Source organism: Purpureocillium lilacinum (assembly GCF_023168085.1).
Source record: "Purpureocillium lilacinum CBS 284.36 DNA, scaffold_7, whole genome shotgun sequence".
NCBI lineage: Eukaryota > Fungi > Ascomycota > Sordariomycetes > Hypocreales > Ophiocordycipitaceae > Purpureocillium > Purpureocillium lilacinum.
In genome coordinates this window covers 2,473,624-2,492,813 of record NW_027072117.1, presented here as the reverse complement: position 1 = coordinate 2,492,813, position 19,190 = coordinate 2,473,624, and the positions used below count along the sequence as shown (strand labels likewise).

Here is a 19,190-nt window from a genome sequence, read left to right as displayed (position 1 = left end):
CATCACCGCCCGTTCCAGGCACCGCTTGACGTCGGATCAGGCCGACGACCTGCCCCCCGTCTAGCGTCCACGATAACGTCTGCGCCCCCCATACCCTCCACCCCTCGATAACCCCCCGTTGTATAACTACCGAACCTCGCTCCTTCACATATCAGGACGTTGAATTCGCCATACCACACATCAACTGAACAATTCAGCAATCTACCAACTACACACGGCACTCGGAAGCAAAGCAACCGCCACAATGACTTCCAGCAGCGACGCCGTCGGCCGCCAGAACGGCGTGGTGGCAAACGGCACGGCCAAGGCGACGACCAACGGCGCGCCTCGCACAAAGATCTGCGTCTACTGCGGCGCCAGCGCGGGAGGCTCTCCGGCGCACATGGAGATGGCGCGCGAGCTCGCCCGGGTCATGGCCGCCAACAACATCGATCTCGGTACGTCGACGTCCCTTGTCCGCCGCGCGCGCGCAAACCCCCGTCCCCTGTGCGACGAGCGCATCGCCAGGCTAACACGTCTCTCCCCCCAGTATACGGCGGCGGCACCGTCGGTCTCATGGGCGAGGTCGCCAAGACGCTCTGCGAGCTCAACGGCCCCGACGCCGTCCACGGCATCATCCCCGAGGCGCTCGTCAAGTACGAGCGCGACGGCACCTATCAGACGGTCAACAAGGACAACCAGGTCGTGCCCGACCAGGCCAAGTACGGCCGCACCACCGTCGTCAAGGACATGCACACGCGCAAGAAGCTCATGGCCGAGGAGGTCTTCTCCGGCGGGCCCGGGTCCGGCTTCGTCGCCCTGAGCGGCGGCTACGGCACCATGGAGGAGATCTTCGAGGCCATCACCTGGAGCCAGCTCGGCATCCACACCAAGGGCATCTGCCTCCTCAACGTCGACGGCTACTGGGACGGCATCGTCCAGTGGCTCGACAAGGCCGTCGAGCAGGGCTTCGTCAAGCAGGCCAACAAGGACATTGTCGTCACCGCCACGTCCGCCGAGGATGCCGTCAAGGCACTGCGGAACTACAAGGTCTCTGAGGCGACGTTCAAGCTCCAGTGGGGCAACCAGTAAATGCGAGTTGCCGCAAGAGGAGGAGGGGGGAAGCAGAGCGAGCCCTGTCTGTCTGCATGCATCATTTTCTTTTTTCACGACCAATGTACTATGACCCCACGACGGCCATGGCGGGGAGGTGACGATTCTCTTCTCATTGTCAGGCGTTTTGTCAGGGGAACGGTGTTCTTTGGGCTGGGCGTGGCTGGGATATACCCCGTATAACGTTACCCTATAGATCCATAGACATCTCACATCAACACACTACTACATAATCTGCATCTTCCTGTCACAGTTCCTGCCCAGTCAGCTCTGGTTCTAGCGTTCGTGTTGTTACGCCCATGATCGCCGCCGTCCAGGCAGCTTGTAGTTGTACATGATCTAGTAGTCGTTGCCCGCGCCGCATCAGATCCTTGTCGCTCGCTGGCACGCCCTGTCTCTTTCTCGAGCCCCTACTGCCCTCTAACTGTCCACGTCCATGCCCTCGCCCTCTCCCTCGCCGCCGCCTCCTTGGCTCTCGCCGACGGTGTCGAGCCACTGCTTCACCTCGACCTCGTCGTACAGCTTGAACGGCTGAACCGTCTTCTTGCCCTCCTCCTCAACGACGCCCACCAAGCCAACCGACGTGTTCTCTACCGTCAGCTCCTTGTCCTGCACCAGACTCTCCCGCAGGGCGCGGAGGCCGTGCCGCACGAGCTCCTCGCGCGAGCAGTCGGCAAAGGCATCAATGTTGCGCTCGAGGTAGGTACGGGCCATCTGGCTGCGGGCACCGATGGCAAAGGCGACCATCTCCTCCGTCATGCCCGACGGCTGGAACTCGAACAGGTGGGGACCGCGCTCGTCGACGCCTGCCACGAGCAGGCCGACACCGTAGGGCCGCTTTCCGTAGACCTGGGTGTTGATTTGGGCCTTCTCGCCAATCATGTCGACGAGGGAGCGGATCGGCATGGCACGGCCGTAGGTCAGGCGGTGGCCGAGGCACTGCTGCTTCATGAAGTTGGAGAGGACGCGGGCGTCGGAGGTGAGGCCGGCGATGGCGATGCCGGCGTGCTCGTCGATCGAGAAGAGCTTCTTTTGGTATGAAGAGAGTTCCTCGGCGTTGCGCTGTAGATGGCGGAGTGGTCAGCATCGCGTCCCGACCTGGCGGAGCAGCGCAGCACGATGTTGTGTCGTGAGCCGCTGCATTGGGGACGCACCTTGACCGCGCACAGGACGGCATGTGTTTTGCTGGCGATGCCGACGACGACGGAGCCCTGCTTCACAGCCTCGGCGGCGTACTCGATCTGGAATATTCTGCCCTGGGGCGAGCTGCGCGAAGGTGCGTCAGCGATAAGCTCGGAGCTCGAAGGGGAGGGGAGCTGGGGTAGCTGCGGGCGTACAATGTGACGGAATCGTTGTCATAGTTGTTTCTGAACATTGTGACTGGTCAAGCGGCCTGTCCGGCGTGCGTGGGATTCGTGTTGCAAGCGGTGCGGGCGGAGGTGGTCGAGAGGGAGAGCTCGACGATGGTGGTTCGGGGATGCAACGGGTCGGTGATGATGGACATGCCAGCAGGCAGCCCCAAGCTTCGTCGCCAGGTTAGCGCTTGGCGGCTGGCAGGCGGGCGCATGCACTGCGCGTATAACTAAGCACAGCCTGGTGTAAAGCAAGGCCCCAGCCACAGTGGCTGTGCGCCCCGTTACAGTAAACCGTCCGTGCTGGTACTCCAGCCACAGAGGTGGCCGCGCCACAGCGCCACCAAGAACCCAAACGTTTCTGAGTGGCCTCTGCCCGCCGTGGTGACTCTGTGAGTGAGCAACTCAGGCTTATAACTCGCCGCCTCCTTCGTTTCTCACAGAGACGCCAGCGGAAATTTGGGGGCCTCAACGACCAAGCGCGCGCACGATACTCTCTTTTATCAAGCGCGGGACTGCTCAGTTCCAGTCCTACTGAACAAATGCACCAGTGCCCAAGGGGGAACCGTGGATGGACATGAATGAGCCTCGGCTCTTTGGCTCGTCGCCGGAAGGCACAGCCAGCGCCTAGACTGGGCAACTAGGACTTGGGGCTCTGGTGAGCACCAGATAATATGTTGAAATTAGTTTACGAATGTCCTCCTCCCCAGACACGACCTCATCCAATCCAGTGGCCGGGCAATCAATTCAGCTTTTACGTACCTTGGTTCGCAGACTGCCGTGCTGGCGCCTACAACCGCATTGGGGTAAAGCGATCGACGCCCACAGCTTGCCTGCCGTTCGCGCGCATTCAACTGACAGGCTGCCTCCTTGTTATGCAGCTGGGCGCCCGTGACGTTTGCACCTTTGTCCCAAGTAGGTAATGAGCTCAGGAGCTAGCAGCCACCTCCAGTCTGGGCAAACGAGACCATAAAATACGTAGTACGCCGTAAATCGCTCACGAGCAGGCTGGGCAAGCACATAGTAGCTCGGTAGTCCATCCTGATAACTATTCTTCTTTCTTGTACATTCACGAGACACACGTGGTGGTCCGACAAAAGCCGCGAGGCCGGACGACGAAGCCGACGACAACGAAAACGCCATCAACAATAGCAACCTTGCCAGGGGCAAAAATATTGAGCGTGGTGCGACATCCATCGCCATGGCGAAAATGAAGCACCTCGGCGGGTGGCGCCCGCACATCAACTTTGTGACGCTACATTGTACGCTGGTCCTCCCGACGACATCAACGCTCCCGGAAGCCGGGCTGGGCTGGGCTGGGCTGATGAAGCCCGCCGCATAGATGTGTACATAGTCGCCATGAGCGTCCTGTCGCTGGCCGTCCTCTACCCGGCCGGCAACCTCAAGGCCGTGGACGCGTATTTCTTCGGCGCCAGCGCGTCCACCGAGTCTGGCCTCAATACGTGAGTACCCCCGTGATGGGCGCCGTCTCCCTCTTGGGATTGAATAGCTTGCTTAGCTGGAGGGGCACACTGCAGGATCGACGTCAAGGACCTTTACACGTTTCAGCAGTTGTACATTTACTTCGTCCCCATCTTCACCAACCTCGGCTTCATCAATGCCGTCGTGGCTCTGGTTCGATTCCTCTGGTTCCGGAAGCACCTCAGCAAAGTCGGTGAGTTACGAAAGGGGCAAGGGCTTTCCCTGACCGATTGCTTTCTCCATCGATTTCGGGTCAGATTGCTTCAATGTCTCTGACAGCGTGGCATGCAGCGCCCAAGCTGCTGAAAGGGAGTCGTGCCGTCATCCCGCAACACCATGAAGACGACGCGGATGTTGAGGCCGCTGCAGAGGAGAGCCATGCCGCCGACGATAGCGGCAACAAAGACGCCAAGTCCTCTCAAGGCGATAATCTCGGGGATGAGGCAGGTACCGAAAGGACCCGAACCATCGCGTTTGACTCGTCGACGGAACATCACCCCAAGAATGACGCTGCACTGTACATTCCTGGCCCGCGTGATCGTGAGCAAGGTACGTCTGAGCCGCCATCCATATATAAATCCATGTGCATGACGCTCTAATCCATAATGTCTCGCCGGCGTCCAGGCCATCCCATTCTGGAGGTTGCAACAAGCAAGGACAATCGCGATGGTAGGCTTTAAAACTCACTCCACCGCTGCTAGCCATCCCTTATCGACCGACTAGATCTCTCCATTGTCCATGGCCCTTCACCCGCCACACCCGGTCTTCGTAGGCGCCACCTGGACGGTCCTCATCTCTCCGAGACACGCACCCTCGATCGCGTCGCCAGCCTCGCCTCCTCCGCGTTGGTGCTTGGCTCCGAGCACACGTCTCGCGCGAGACGCCGCAACTCGGCCGTCTGGTCGTCGAGGCTCTCCCAGCAGGAGGCGGACGCGCGCTACATGCTCGCCCTGTCGCGCCATGCGACGCTCGGACGCAACTCGGACTTTCGAAACCTGACGGGCGAGGACAGGGCGAAGCTCGGCGGGATAGAATACCGCAGCTTGAAGCTCCTCATCAAGATAGCCTTTTGTATTCACACCCCCTTGAACCGTGTCGCGCCCTGTGCTCTTAACTGGATGGAAGGCTAACTTCTAGCAGCGTACTTTTTCGGACTGCACATCTTTGGCGCCATTTGCCTGGTCGGCTGGATTCAGTACGCGGACCCGAAGTACAAGGAGGTCATCGCGCAAGCCGGTCAGAACCAGAACTGGTGGTACGTGAACTTCCCAGACTGTCGTATTTGAGCAGCCTCCGGAATTCTTGCAGACTTGTACTCATGGTGGTGACAGGGCCTTCTATTCGGCGCAGACCATGGTAGACAACCTTGGATTCACTCTGACGCCCGACTCCATGATCTCGTTCCGCGACGCCCAGTGGCCCATGTTCATCATGAGCTTCCTCGCTTTTGCAGGCAATACGCTATACCCGGTTTTTCTGCGCTTGGTCATCTGGATCATGTCGAAGCTCGCGCCACGCCGGTCGTCCATCCAGGAGCCGCTGAGCTTCCTGCTCAACCACCCCCGTCGATGCTACACGCTCCTTTTCCCCAGCCGCCCGACTTGGATTCTCTTCAGCATCATCTTCATCCTCAATCTTGTCGACACGCTGCTCATCATCGTGCTGGATCTCGACAACCCGGAGGTCTCGTCACTGCCCGCTGGCCCTCGCCTTCTCGCCGCCATCTTCCAGGCAGCCTCGGCGCGACACACGGGCACCGCCTCGTTCAATCTTGCCAATGTCAACCCTGCGGTGCAGTTCAGCCTGCTGATCATGATGTACATTGCTATTTTCCCCATTGCGATAAGCATGCGCGCGTCCAACACGTACGAGGAGCGCTCGCTCGGCATCTACGAGGGGGAGAAGAACCTCGACGAGAGCAATGGGAGAGACTATTTCATGACACACATGCGGAACCAACTCAGCTTCGACCTGTGGTTCATCTTTCTAGGAGTCTTTTGCATATGCATTGCCGAGTCGGAGCGCATCGTCGATAACAATATTCCGGTGCGTCGTCGACCCCCTTCCCGGACGGAAGCGTGCAAGCATGCGGCGCGTCGTCAAGTACGAGAGGCAAAACTCCGCTGACTGAGATAGTCTTTTACCGTCTGGACGGTCTTTTTCGAGGTCACTTCCGCGTAGTAAGTCCCAATCAGACCCTGACGCGTTACGGACTTGCTGTGGGCAGAAAAGAGGGAAACAGGTGCGTAGACAGAACTGACCTGGCGCAGCGGCAACGTGGGCCTCAGTCTGGGCTACCCCGACGTCGCGACATCTCTGAGCGGCCTCTTTGGTACTTTCAGCAAGCTCGTTGTTTGCGCCATGATGATTCGTGGGCGTCATCGTGGGTTGCCGTATGCGCTCGACAGGGCCGTCATGCTGCCAGACGAGCGTGCCCTATCCGCCACCGCGGGCGAGGAGGCTGAAGGAGAATGACAATCACTGAAGGCGACTTGCCATCTTGGCAATGTCGCTGGTAGGTGCGCTAGTCGTGGATATCACCTCGTGGCCGTCCAGGCGGATTGGCTCGTCAAGCGTCAAGGAAAGAAATGGAAGAGGGCTGGTCTTGTGGGAGGCTGCGGGCGGGCGGCCAGGGTGCCTGGGGAAAAGGTGTTCTCTGATAGAACGAGGAGTGGTAGTACCCCATCACGTCAAATACAAACACGCATGTGGTCGTTTGAGCGCCTGACTGGTGAACGAACCAGGACATGTGGTAATCATGGCCGGGCGAGGTGTCGTCAGGGTTAAGGCCACGCTTCAAAGCGCTTAAGGACTGGGGAGAAGCATGTCCACGGGCACTTCGGCATAGTAAACAGTTGAGCGATATGTTCAACAACTGTCCAGCTGTTCGGAATAGCGCGGAAAGAGACAGCTCGGTCCAAGTTCGCGCGGAGTCAAGAGCCGCGATAAATAAATTGTCCCGTCCGATCGTCAGGGGCTTGATGAGATCCTTCTCGGAGGTATGCGGGGCCGCAGGGGGGGGAGCAGTCGGGTGGCGTTTCGGCGGCTAAACGTGAATGGGGATCTGACACGGTCAAGTGTAAGACCGGGTCAACATTGGGGAATGGAAAGGTGGACACGATCCGGGCAACACTGCTCTCCGACAGTCTGCCAAAGCCAAGCCGAATTGCTTCTCGGCCAATGAGTACCAAGTGGACAACGCTACCTTGCATCCCAGGCATATGTGGGAATTCAGGTTGAATTGATACCAACCCAGCTTCCTAGGCAGAAGAATGCCTTTTTGCACGAGAAGGAGCCTCCGAAATCAGCAGCAGTAGACCCGGGTCGACAACGTCTGTCAAAACGGAGGCGTACTACTGGCGGTGCGGGCCAACTGATGACTCCCCGAACATGAAGATTGTGGCCCATCCCAGTCCCTACGGCGTGTTAAACCCATGCAGCAGATCGGCGCTTTAAAGCCTAATGAATGATTACGGATGTGGAGCGTACTCCCACCACCTTCGTAGAAAACCCTGTCCCTTTGACCTTCAATTTCCCGTAACAGTGAAAGATTCTTATAAATGGAAAATCAGCCAGAAGTTCAACTGTTCAGCAAGGAACGCTCTTTTGCATCTCTGTTCTGTCCCATCCGCCCTGACCGTCGTATGACGGTGGGTATGCGCACACAAATCCACCACACCCGCTTCCTTCAAAACAACAATCGGACACTATGACGGCGCAACCGCACTCGATGGCTGGCTCTGGCATGTACCCAGGTCAACCGCCACAAACCATGCCCAGACGCCCTGATGCAATTGCTCCCATAGCCCCGCCATCCACGTCCTGGGTTCCTGAAAAGGATGGACATAGCTCTGCTCCTCCTCCAGCGTACTCGCAGGCAGTGGGAAATTGGGATGGGAGGAGCAGACCCGGACCTTCTCCCTTCAACATCGCAGCTCGAGAAGGCGATTTCAACGAGATCAAGCGACTCATTGCCAATGGAGAGAACATGTTCGCTACGGGTGAAATTGGACAAACCCCTGCCTACTCTGCCGCCGTAACTGGGCATACAGAGATCCTCGAGTATCTCATACAGCATGGAGCGGATTACACAGCTGGCAATGAAGATGGCTTCACCCCACTCAACGCCGCCGCTACCAAGAACTTCCCGGAAGCGCTCCTTCTCTTACTACATTACGGAGCCGACCCAAACGCTCCAACAGTCGACGGACAAACTCCCGTATACTCCGCCGCTTTGGCGGGCAATCTTCGTACAGTGCAGATACTTGTCGAACATGGCGCCAACTTCTCACAGTGTAGGAGCGAGCGGGGATTCACGCCTATTTGTGCGGCGGCCGGTGAGGGCCATGCGCATATCGTTCAGTACCTGGCAAGCCAGGGTGCAGATTTGACACTGGTTACTGAGCATGGAGTGACACCCCTCAGAGCAGCAGCTGCCGAAGGTCACCCCGAGGTTGTTAGCATCTTATTGCAGCACGGCGCGTCGGTCTTTACTTCCTGCAACGAGGGATATACTCCCTTGATTTGCGCGGCTGTCGAGGGCCACGTCGAAGTCATGAAGATTTTGTTGCAGAACGGCGCGCCAATCGATACGCCCTGCAAAGATGGAAATACCCCCCTGCTTTATGGGGCTTCGAGAGGCCACACAGAGATTGTTCGGCTCTTGATACAATATGGAGCTGATGTCCATCACGGTGCGAACAACGATACGAGTCCGGCCGCCACGGCAGCCTTTAGAGGCCACTTCCGAACAGCTGGGTTGCTTCTTAAACAGGGGTGCTGTCTCGGATAGTCTTTTCCACTCCCTAATCAGCCGTGATTCACCACACTAGCCAATATCAGTATATTAAGGAGATTTAGCTATAAAGAGAGGAGATAAGGTAGTATTCTTATTCTTAAATATTAAGGGTAATTTAAGGGGACTAACTTTATTTCGTCCTGCCTCTTAAAGTAAGTGTTAGTTCTACGCTTTAATATAGTTAATATATATATATATATATCCAGACTTATACCAGGCCGCGACGGCCTCCTCTCAGGAACAAAGAGCTGTCGCCCGACGTACTGCGACGGTTTCCTTTGCTCTCTCTCGTGCCGCCACCAGCCGGCAACCAAAGCCCACCCGGTTGACGGACCGCACATCGCCGTCTTCGTCGCAGGAGGCAGAACGCTTCTCACACCGCGACCAATCCTTTCGTCCATTCCGCCATACGGCTGACTACCGCAGGAATATGGCACAATTACGCGCCCGGGCGTGCTCGTTCTGGGACGGGCGGCAGTGGCGCAGGACGGCGGGCAGCCTGCAAGGCGACGCTCGCCGCCCACGACGTGCCCGGCCCGGGCGAATGAACAGTCGGCACACTCGTCAGAGGTAGCATCTGGAGCTCGTGAACAGTCTGTCGGATGTGTTAGGCTGCGCGTTGCTCAGAACGGTATGCGAACTTAACTTGACCTCCGCGGGGGGGCCGCGACGAGGGCACCCGTCGCCATCGACCGGCGAGGAGCGCCCGACGAGGTCGCTCCACGACGTTCCTGGGAACGACGACTGCCTCCAGAGCGTCGGTGCGACTTTTTAGGAAGACGCTCTTTAGAATCTGAGTCCGAGTTGTGATGCTGGTGGTGCCTAGGCCCTAGATCACTTACCAGAGCGGGCATGTGCGAGAGCGCTCCAGGAGCCAAGGGTCGACGCAGTCAGGGTGGAAACGATGTCCGCATGGGAGGTGGCGTAACTTGACGCCGAGATCGAGGCCTTCTGTGCATATGGCGCAGTGCCGCTCGTCGTTTTTCACCACCGCATCGGGGTCGAGCTCAGAGCGTCCTCCGGAGCAGGTATACGGCGAGCCAGGCGTGTACACAACGATGGGCAAGGACTCCAGCATATCGCGGCCGAGTCCCAAGTTGCGAGGCTTGTCATCATGCGCCGCTTCTTCTTCTCCAGCTGCTGCTGCTCCCTCCCGGTGTCGTCGGCGGCAGCGGGAGCAACCGGGGAGTCGCCAAACACAGCCCTTGAATACGTAAACGGCGAGGATAAGGGAGAAGATCAAGCCGACTGACAACGAGGCCACGGCGGTGGACACATGGTACCTGCTGCTGCCCGACCCGGAACCCGGGGCCTGGGCGGCTGCGACGGTGCGAGTTGCTGGCGGCGCGCGCGGAACCGGCACCGCGATCATCACCTGCTTCTGCGTCCTGATGGGAACAAAAGCGACCCGAGGGGCGCGCGCGGGTGACGAGCTCGGAGTGCCAGGCAGAGAGCGTGATGGCGGTGACACGCTGAAATGAGACGGCTTGGACATACACTATTCGGGGCTGACGGTGCAAGGGGATATCGGGCGAGATTCCACAGCATTGATCAAGGGCTTTTTTTTTTGTCGCCGCACATTTGTCCTTCGAGCCGCTTGATATGGAACTTACACGTGGGCTTCCACGTACGTACGTACTCTGTACACTAATGGCAATTTTACTTGTCGCGTGCTCGCATCTTCCCGTTCTTCTCGAGTCTGGTCTCGGCCCTCGAACCGCGCGTTGGCGGCTGTGCGTCTGTGACGGTGAGGGATATTTCTCTTTGGTCAGCTTCTTGGCGGGGAAACGGGACCATGAGGGTGTGAGGCGATCCAGATTGGTCGAGCGGCCTCATCCTGGCTCGGTGATGATAATTCACGAATGGCTGTGGGAGCGAGTACGCGTTGGGGGGGGGGGGGGGGGCTAATAAGTCCGGCCGTCACTACTCACAACTTGGGGGGCGTTGCGCCGCGCACATGCACGGGTCAGGGAAAGGGATCCTAGTTCTACGTAGTCCAGCTGTGATCTGACGTGCCTCCATGCTTTCAATAATGCTGTCCGATGCTGTGCTACGTTCAATACAAGTATAGAGTGTCAACAGGTGCGCGTGTATAAGGACATGGAAGCGCCAGGCCACGCATCAGACTCGATAGCTCTCCCCTCCCTTCGATTCCGACAGGCCGAGATTCTAGATGAGCAGATAGAGTACAACACCCGCACCGCGCCTTTTATGGAATAGTGAACAAACCTCGATCCCGATGTGCCGTAAAAGATTAGGTATGAGTGATTTTCGTCAACCTCGATGGAGTTGAGTCCAGTCCGCAGTCCACACGATCCCAACCCCGGATATACTGTGCCGGCACGTGCAGATATGGTACTTACCCGTGCAAGTCTGATGCAGCATCGATGAGGACGGTGACTCCTCCAATCATCCGTCGCTGCATTATCTAGGTCTGATGCCACACCGCGACCAACCCCAAACTCCAGGCCATGTCGTACCACCTCGTGTGCTGATAGCGGGCGTGCGCCGGGCTGAATTTCGCAGCCACGCTCCGTATGTACAACCAACGGGCTGTTTCTAAATTGTAGCTGAGAGTGGCGGATCCCAGCTCCGCCAGCCTCCAGGATGATGGATGCCGGAGTCGGACGCATTGGCGACAGGGGCCCAAGGCCATGGACGCCCCCGGCCTCTGCTATAAGTTTGGCTGGCCTTGCTCTCTGTGGTCATGGTGTGCTGTGTCCTGGTAGAGTGACAAGTGTGGCAACGCCGCGTACTCTATATTGCCCTATCATCAGTCTTGAAAGCGAGACAAGCACCCTGATTCTCTGTTTCGATATCGAAAACGTCAAAACGTCAATATGGCCGAATGTGACGCCGAAGAAGCAGCCTCTGCCACCGGCAAAGAGCACGCCCAGAGCAGCGTCGGGCCTCCTGAAGCCAACGACCCCTTGCCCGGCACAAAGGCAGACCTGGGTGACGAGGAGAGGGCCCGAGAAATCGCTGAGCAAGACCTAGGCACGTCTCGCAAGCAGGTAAAGCATCGCCCCCGAATCATCACCCACCACTACCCGTGGAAAGGAAAAGGGGGGGTTCCCCCTCCGCAGATCCTGCGGAGCTGTCGCAGCGACTGACTCCTCACACAGGAATACAGCGGCATGCTCCTCGTCTGGCTCAGCTTCCAGGCCACGGGCGTCATCTACGGTGACATAGGCACCTCGCCGCTGTACGTGTACTCGTCGACCTTTTCCAGCCAGCCCTCCAGCGAGGACCTCGTCGGCGCGCTGTCCATCATCATCTGGGCCCTGACGCTCATCGTTACCGTCAAGTACTGCTTCGTCGTCCTGCACGCCGACGACGACGGACAGGGCGGCACGTTTGCGCTCTACAGCCTCCTCACGCGGTACACGCACATTGCGCGCCGCGACCCCAAGGAGGAGCTCGGCGTGAGCCTCAAGCGGTACCGCACCGGCGACCTCAAGGCGGGCAGTAGGAGCATCCGCAGCTTCCTCGAGCACTCCAGAGCGTCGCAGTTTGCGCTGCAGTTTGTCGGCGTGCTGGGCGTCTCCATGGTTATGGCGGACGGGGTGCTGACGCCGGCGCAGTCCGTCCTGGGGGCCATCCAGGGCATCACGGTGGCGAACCCGGGGCTGGGGACGCAGGCCATCGTCGGCATCTCGTGCGGCATCCTCGTCTTCCTCTTCTTCCTGCAGCCGCTCGGCACGTCCAAGATTGGCACGTCCTTTGCGCCCATCGTGACGACGTGGCTGCTCTTCAACTTCTGCGTCGGCATCTACAACATTGCCGTCCACGACTTTACCGTGCTCAAGGCGTTCAGCCCGCACTACGCGTTTACGTATCTCATCCGCAACGGCCACGACGGGTGGAAGTCGCTCGGCGGCTTGCTGCTGGCCTTCACCGGCGTCGAGGCCATGTTTGCGGACCTGGGCGCCTTCAGCAAGCGCGCGGTGCAGATCTCGTGGCTGGGCCTGGCGTACCCGTGCCTCGTCATCGCGTACATCGGGCAGGCGGCGTACATTGCCGCCGACGAGACGCAGACGGCCTACACGAACCCCTTCTTCAAGACTCTGCCGCCGGGGACGCTCATCTTTGGGCTCGTCATCGCGGTGCTGGCGGCCATTGTGGCGTCGCAGGCCATGATCACGTCGACGTTTCAGCTGCTGACGCAGATTATGCGGCTGTCGTACTTTCCGCACATCAAGGTCGTGCACACGAGCAGCAAGTTCCACGAGCAGGTGTACATGCCGGTGGCCAACTGGCTGCTCATGATTGGCACCGTCATCGTGACGGCCGTGTATAACAATGTAGGTGCTGCGGGAGCCCGGCCAAGGGGCCGCGGGATTTGGTGACCGTTACTGACAACAACCTCGACAATTGCAGACCACGTCGCTGGGGAACGCGTACGGCGTGTGTGTCATCACCGTCACTTTTAGTAAGTCACCCGGCATTGAGCTCTTTGCACCCCCTGGCTGTTTGTTGGTTGGAAGCGCCCTGATTTTGCCCCTTAGTCACGACATGCATGGTTGCTCTCGTGGCGGTCCTCGTCTGGCGCCTGCCGCTCTACGTCGTCGTGCCCGTCTGGTTGGTGTTTGCGGCCCTCGACGGCGCGTTCCTGTCGTCCGTCTTTGAAAAGGTCCCCGACGGGGCGTGGTTCACGCTCGTGCTGGCCTTTATCCTGGCGTCCGTCTTCACGCTGTGGCGCTTCGGCAAGGAGGCCCAGTGGCGGGCCGAGTCGCTCGACCAGCTCTCGCCGGCGGCCTTGTTCGACAGCAGGGCGGCTACGACTGCCGTTGGCGGCGCGGAGCCACGGCCGGGGGGGCATCTAGTCTTGCGGTCGAGCCTGGGAGGGGTTCCGGTCTCGACGGTGCCGGGCCTGGGCATCTTCTTCGACAAGGCGGGCAACCCGTCGCACGTGCCGGCGTGCTTCGCGCAGTTCGTGGCCAAGTTTGCGGCGCGCCCAAGTGTCATTGTCTTCTTCCACATGCGGCCCCTTCCGGTGCCGTCGGTGCCGCACGAGGAGCGCTACGTCGTGACGCGGACGGCGCAGCTGCCCAGCTGCTACGCGGTGACGCTCCGCCACGGGTACGCAGACGACGTGCTGCACCCGGGCCTGGCGCGCGATCTGATCCGGCAGATTGAGCTCGCCGTGTCGCACGCCGCGCGGGGAGGTGACGGCGGCAGCGGTGCCGAGGTCGAGGCTCTGCGCGCGGCGCAGGGCTCGCAGATGGTGTACGTGCTCGGCAAGGAGGCCATGCGAGTGCGTTGCGTGGACTCAGGGAGCGGTCGCGCGTGGGGGTTCGTCCGGGGGCTGCTGCTGGGCGCGTTTCTGTGGATTCGGGAGAACTCCCGGACCAAGCTCGCGGACCTGGACATTGACGCGGACAAGGTGATAGAGGTGGGCTACGTCAAGGAGATTTAGGCCAAGAGGCGGCAGGGACAAGATGAGGTGGTGCTCGTTGTTTTCAAATTGAAAGCAAAGGTAGGTTGGAGGACTAACTGACTTCCTCCCAACTCCCAAGGTAAGTGTTAGTTCTATGGTTTAGTGTAGTTGGATGATGTGTATACGTACAGGACTGTATCGCAATCATTGCATTTGAGTTGATTGTTCAGATGCCACTGAACGGTGGTACGCCATGAGGCCGACCTGCAGGATCTCGCCCAGTGAGTAGGGGCAATCGCACCCCCGAGGCTATCAGTATGTACCACGCAAGTGAATGAATTACCTGCAGCCATTAGTTCCAATGGAGGGGCACCCGACATAACATGGCACGCAACTGGTGCCCCTCACCCTTGATGAGGCGACCGAATGCCCCTCCCTCCCTCGCTCGCGACTCAGCGGGGTCCCAATGGGCTTCCCTTGCATCATTCAATTGCGCCTACGTAATGGCAAATGCAACTGCCGGGACGTCAATGACAGGCCAGGAACCGAGCCAGAATAGGGGCGATTGGCTGCGCATGCATTTCCATGCTCGATTGACGGATGCTATTGTGCTGCGTGACATTGCATCAATCCCGGTCGGCGTGCCAAAACGGCCGGCCCGGGCCCCCCACCCAGCTCCAGCTCATCGGCGCTCCGACTACCGGCGTCGCCTCTGACGTGACGCCGCCGCCATTCGACGGAAGAGAGGGACAACACAGCTGCAGCACGCCCGCAACAACAGCAGCTGCCGGGGCGGAGTCGCCAAAAAAAGGCTTGAAATAGTGTAACCAGTGCTGTACCTCCCAAGGTTGCCCGCCATCCGTGGTGGAACATGGGACTGTACCCACCACCCGCGACCGACGGGCGACCCTGATGAAAGCTCCCATCCCACCCACGCGAGCGTGCTGCCCCTCAATCCGATCGGCGCCCGGCTGGCTCGTTACATCTTTTTTTTTGCGCATTGTAGCTACGGTAGGTAAATCCGTGACACGCGCCCTTGCCGAGAACCTCTTTGGTGCTCAATCCGCACCCTGCAGCGCCTCCGGACGCAGTCTGCGCATACAAGTACCCGTCTAGGAAAAACGTTATTGTCTTGCCCTGCGACTCGTCGTCGTTGCGGGCTTTTTTCTTCTTCTCTCTCTGCGTCTTGACTGACTGACTGACCTGACTCATCGACGTCACTTATCCACACGAGCTCTGAGGATACTACACTTTCTCGACACACACACACACACACACTCTCTCTCTCTCTCTCTCTCTCTCTCTCGCTCCTCACAACTCTCTTCACAGCATCAGCATCAGCAGCAACAGCAACAAGCAAGCCTCACGCACGCACGCAACCATGGCCAAGGCACGCTCCGACATCACCTACTTCGGCGCCGGCCCCGCCCTGCTGCCGACCGACGTCCTGGAAAAGGCGTCGCAGGCGCTGCTCAACTTTGACGGCACGGGGCTCGGCATCGCGGAGCACTCGCACCGCTCCGCCCTCGCCACCAAGATCATCAACGAGGCCAAGGCCGACCTCGCCTCGTACCTCGACATCCCCGAAGACTACGACGTGCTCTTCATGCAGGGCGGCGGCTCCGGCGAGTTCTCCGCCACGGCCTACAACCTCGTCGGCTCCTGGGTGCTGCGCCATCGCAACCGCATCTTTGGGAGTGACAAGCAGCACAGCGACGCCGACGACCTCAACGAGCCCACCCTCGTGCAGGAGCTCAAGACAAAGGTCGGCAAGGACCTCAAGCTCGACTACGTCGTCACCGGCAGCTGGTCGCAAAAGGCCGCCGCCGAGGCCGCCCGCTTGTTCGGCCCCGAGCACGTCAACGTCGTGGCCGACGCGCGCAAGCAAAACGACGGCAAGTTTGGCGTCGTCCCCGACGAGGCGACGTGGAAGCTGTCCGACGATGCCGCCATGGTGTACTACTGCGACAACGAGACGGTCGACGGCGTCGAGTTCCCCGCCTTCCCCAAGTGTCTGGAGCCCAAGGCCGACGGCTCCGGGCCCATTGTCGTCGCCGACATGTCGTCCAACATTCTCTCCCGCAGGGTCCCCGTCCGCAACTTTGGCGTCATCTTCTTCGGCGCGCAAAAGAACCTCGGCTCCACGGGCGTCACCGTCGTGATCATCAAGAAGAGCCTGCTGCCCCAGCCCTCTGCCACCCTCATGCGGCACCTGGCTCTGCCGCTGCCGCCGATTGTCCTGCAGTACGAGATGATTGCCAAGAACAACAGCCTCTACAACACCCTGAGCATTTTCGAGTAGGTGCCCGCAGCGGGAATATCCCAAGGTTGAATTTGCTAACATGCTCAGCGTGTACGTCGCCGGCCAGGTCCTCAAGAAGCTGCTGGCGACCTACCCCGACAAGGTCAACGGCCAGGAGGCCGTGTCCCAGAAAAAGGCCGAGCTCATCTACGGCGCGCTCGACGCCCACCCGGAAGTGTACCGGGTCGTGCCGGCCAAGAGCGCCCGCTCAAGGATGAACGTGTGCTTCCGCGTGAGCAAGAATGGCGACGTCGACGCCACCGAGAAGGCCTTCCTGGCCGAGGGCGAGAAGCTGGGGCTGACGGGCCTCAAGGGCCACCGCAGCGTGGGCGGCATCCGCGCCAGCAACTACAACTCCATCTCGCTGGAGGGGGCCGAGAAGCTGGCCAAGTTTATCAACTCTTTTGCCCAGTCGTAGAGGGCAGCACCGAAGTGATAAGAAGGGTAGAATTGGGTGTGGCGCGGGTCCGAGTGCAGTCAACACCAAAAAGCGTCCATTGATTTCAACATGGCTCGCTGCAGATGATTTAGTCGCGAATCAAAAAGAAGCATAGTTCTAATGCGAGAAGCCTGTAGCGCTCATATGACTTTTTCCATAGGGTGAAATCGTGTTATCGATGCGCCGGGATGAACAGCACGCGGTGGTGGCGGTCGCTATAATCCACGACTCCACGGGACTCGGGCCAATGGCTGAAGCTTTTCTTCCTCCACCACCTCAAGATTCAAGACGCATCAAGACTTAACCGCGAATACCCACGGCTTGGCGCTTCCGTCTCATTATCAGCGACGCCATCAGTATAAAACTACGGATGAAGCCTTACTAATTCTTCGCACCCTCCCGCGGCCAATGTTGTGGCGCGGGCTGCGGCCAGGGAGACTGGCTCGGGCGCAGCGCCTCAACTCACGCGCGACAGCCTCACAGCCTCGTTGTCTCCTCATTCACAGCACCAGCACAGGCGCAAGACGGCATCATGCTGCCGAGATAGCAAGAACGTTCCACTCGGGCGCGCCGAGACTCTCAGTCGCCGGCGGATCATCAACACTGCCCACCATTGGCGACACCATCTACGCCCTGTCCACGGCCCAAGGGCGGGCTGGCATCGCCGTCATACGCATCTCGGGCCCGTCATGTCTCGACGTAAGACGCTCTGCGACGTTAACTGCTCGGCCGGACTGCAGTGCTCACTTTCCCTAGGTATACCAATCATTATGTCCGTCAAAGGCTTTGCCCAAGCCGAGATATGCCATCATCCGCACGCTCTTTGACCCTCAGCCGCCTGCGCCCCATGAGCCCGCCGGCATCCTCGACTCGGAGGCCCTGGTCCTGTACTTGCCCGCGCCCAAGACCGTCACCGGCGAAGACGTGCTGGAGCTGCACGTCCACGGCGGGCCCGCGACCGTCAAGGCCGTGCTCGCCGCCATTCCGCGGTGCCGCACCAGCAGCATCGACGCTCATCCGCGGCGCATCCGCTACGCCGAGCCGGGCGAGTTCACCAAGCGCGCCTTCTTCAACGACCGGCTCGACCTCGCGCAGGTCGAGTCCCTCAGCGACACCCTCGCCGCCGACACGGAGCAGCAGCGCCGGGCCGCCGTGCGCGGCACCTCGGGCGCCCTGGGTCGCGCGTACGAACGGTGGCGCCAACAGCTGCTGCTCGCGCGCGGCGAGCTCGAGGCCCTCATCGACTTCTCGGAGGACCAGCACTTTGACGAGCCGCAGGGCGAGCTGCTCGAGGGCGTGGCGCGCCAGGTCGCCGACATGCTCGCCGGCATACGCCTGCACGAGCTGGGCAGCCAGCGCAGCGAGCTGCTGAGGGGCGGCATCCGCATCGCGCTCGTAGGGCCGCCCAACGTCGGCAAGAGCTCGCTCATGAACCTCGTCGTCGGGAGGGAGGCGTCCATAGTCTCGGGCGAGGCCGGCACTACGAGGGACATTGTCGAGGCGAGTCTCGACATTCGTGGGTTCCTGTGCGGCTTTGCGGACACGGCGGGGTTTCGGTCCCGCGCGTCGGTTGCGGAAGAGGGCACTGTGCTTGGAGCCGTAGAAGAGGAGGGCATCCGGCGGGCCAGACAAAAGGCACAAGAGTCGGACGTCGTGATTGTGCTGGCTTCCGTCGAGCAGGGTCCCAGCGGTCCGTTCATCCACTACGACAAGGAGACGCTGGACCTGGCGGCCGAGGCAGACGCCCATCTGGTCGTCGTCAACAAGCGAGACGCAGTCGACGAAGCGACATTTGCGACTCTGCTCGCCGACTTCCGCCAGGCACTTCGTTCGCAGAACCCGATCCTCGCCTCGACCATCCCGCTGCCCATATCCTGCAAGCAGGGCCGGCAGACGGACCAAGTCCCACCCAGCGGCACCACCACCACGACGGACCCAGGAGGCATTCACGCCGTCATCGACGCGCTGGTCGCCTCCTTCCAGGCCATGACGGAGATGCCCCCAGACCTGCAAGACCTGCTGGGCGTAACGGAGCGGCAGCGGCAGCTGCTCGTCAAATGCCGGGCGCACCTCGAGGAGTTCATGCTCGAGGCGCGGCCCGAGAACGACGATGTGGAGGCCGACGCGGTGCTTGCGGCAGAGTATCTGCGCTACGCGGCCGACTGCCTGGCGCGCATCACTGGCAAGGGCGAGGCCGGAGACGTGGAAGACGTGCTGGGCGTGGTGTTCGAGAAGTAAGCCTGAGCTGGCCCTCTGATCATCCCCCGAGACTGGAAATCGCGACTAACAGCGCATACAGGTTCTGCGTGGGCAAATAGATCAGGGCTCGACCTGCCCATACTGTA

At 60.0% G+C, this 19,190-nt stretch overlaps 5 protein-coding genes across 5 annotated transcripts; 4 read left to right on the top strand and 1 right to left on the bottom strand.

Annotated features, from left to right (window-relative positions):
• Nucleotides 1-244: 244 nt before the first annotated feature.
• Nucleotides 245-1,071, top strand: PLICBS_009655 (uncharacterized protein; the record flags this gene model as incomplete). Its single annotated transcript, XM_018325275.2, has 2 exons — nucleotides 245-437; nucleotides 530-1,071. 2 exons carry the CDS (start codon nucleotides 245-247, stop codon nucleotides 1,069-1,071), a joined length of 735 nt encoding a protein of 244 aa, XP_018176669.2.
• A 441-nt stretch (nucleotides 1,072-1,512) lies between these two features.
• PLICBS_009654 (uncharacterized protein) lies at nucleotides 1,513-2,467 on the bottom strand (the record flags this gene model as incomplete). The annotated part of the gene is made up of 3 exons (XM_018325274.2): nucleotides 1,513-2,154; nucleotides 2,247-2,358; nucleotides 2,430-2,467. The coding sequence occupies 3 exons, from the start codon at nucleotides 2,465-2,467 to the stop codon at nucleotides 1,513-1,515; spliced, it is 792 nt and encodes a 263-aa protein (XP_018176668.1).
• Nucleotides 2,468-3,654: 1,187 nt separating this feature from the next.
• Nucleotides 3,655-6,053, top strand: PLICBS_009653 (uncharacterized protein; the record flags this gene model as incomplete). Its single annotated transcript, XM_065601696.1, has 8 exons — nucleotides 3,655-3,706; nucleotides 3,787-3,907; nucleotides 3,983-4,119; nucleotides 4,218-4,475; nucleotides 4,551-4,595; nucleotides 4,650-4,997; nucleotides 5,067-5,181; nucleotides 5,258-6,053. 8 exons carry the CDS (start codon nucleotides 3,655-3,657, stop codon nucleotides 6,051-6,053), a joined length of 1,872 nt encoding a protein of 623 aa, XP_065457768.1.
• Nucleotides 6,054-11,564: 5,511 nt separating this feature from the next.
• PLICBS_009652 (uncharacterized protein) lies at nucleotides 11,565-14,143 on the top strand (the record flags this gene model as incomplete). Its single annotated transcript, XM_018325270.2, has 4 exons — nucleotides 11,565-11,738; nucleotides 11,850-13,028; nucleotides 13,105-13,156; nucleotides 13,233-14,143. The coding sequence occupies 4 exons, from the start codon at nucleotides 11,565-11,567 to the stop codon at nucleotides 14,141-14,143; spliced, it is 2,316 nt and encodes a 771-aa protein (XP_018176664.2).
• A 1,342-nt stretch (nucleotides 14,144-15,485) lies between these two features.
• PLICBS_009651 (mitochondrial splicing system protein) lies at nucleotides 15,486-19,083 on the top strand (the record flags this gene model as incomplete). Its single annotated transcript, XM_018325269.2, has 4 exons — nucleotides 15,486-16,402; nucleotides 16,455-16,820; nucleotides 17,397-17,544; nucleotides 17,602-19,083. The coding sequence occupies 4 exons, from the start codon at nucleotides 15,486-15,488 to the stop codon at nucleotides 19,081-19,083; spliced, it is 2,913 nt and encodes a 970-aa protein (XP_018176663.2).
• Nucleotides 19,084-19,190: the final 107 nt, after the last annotated feature.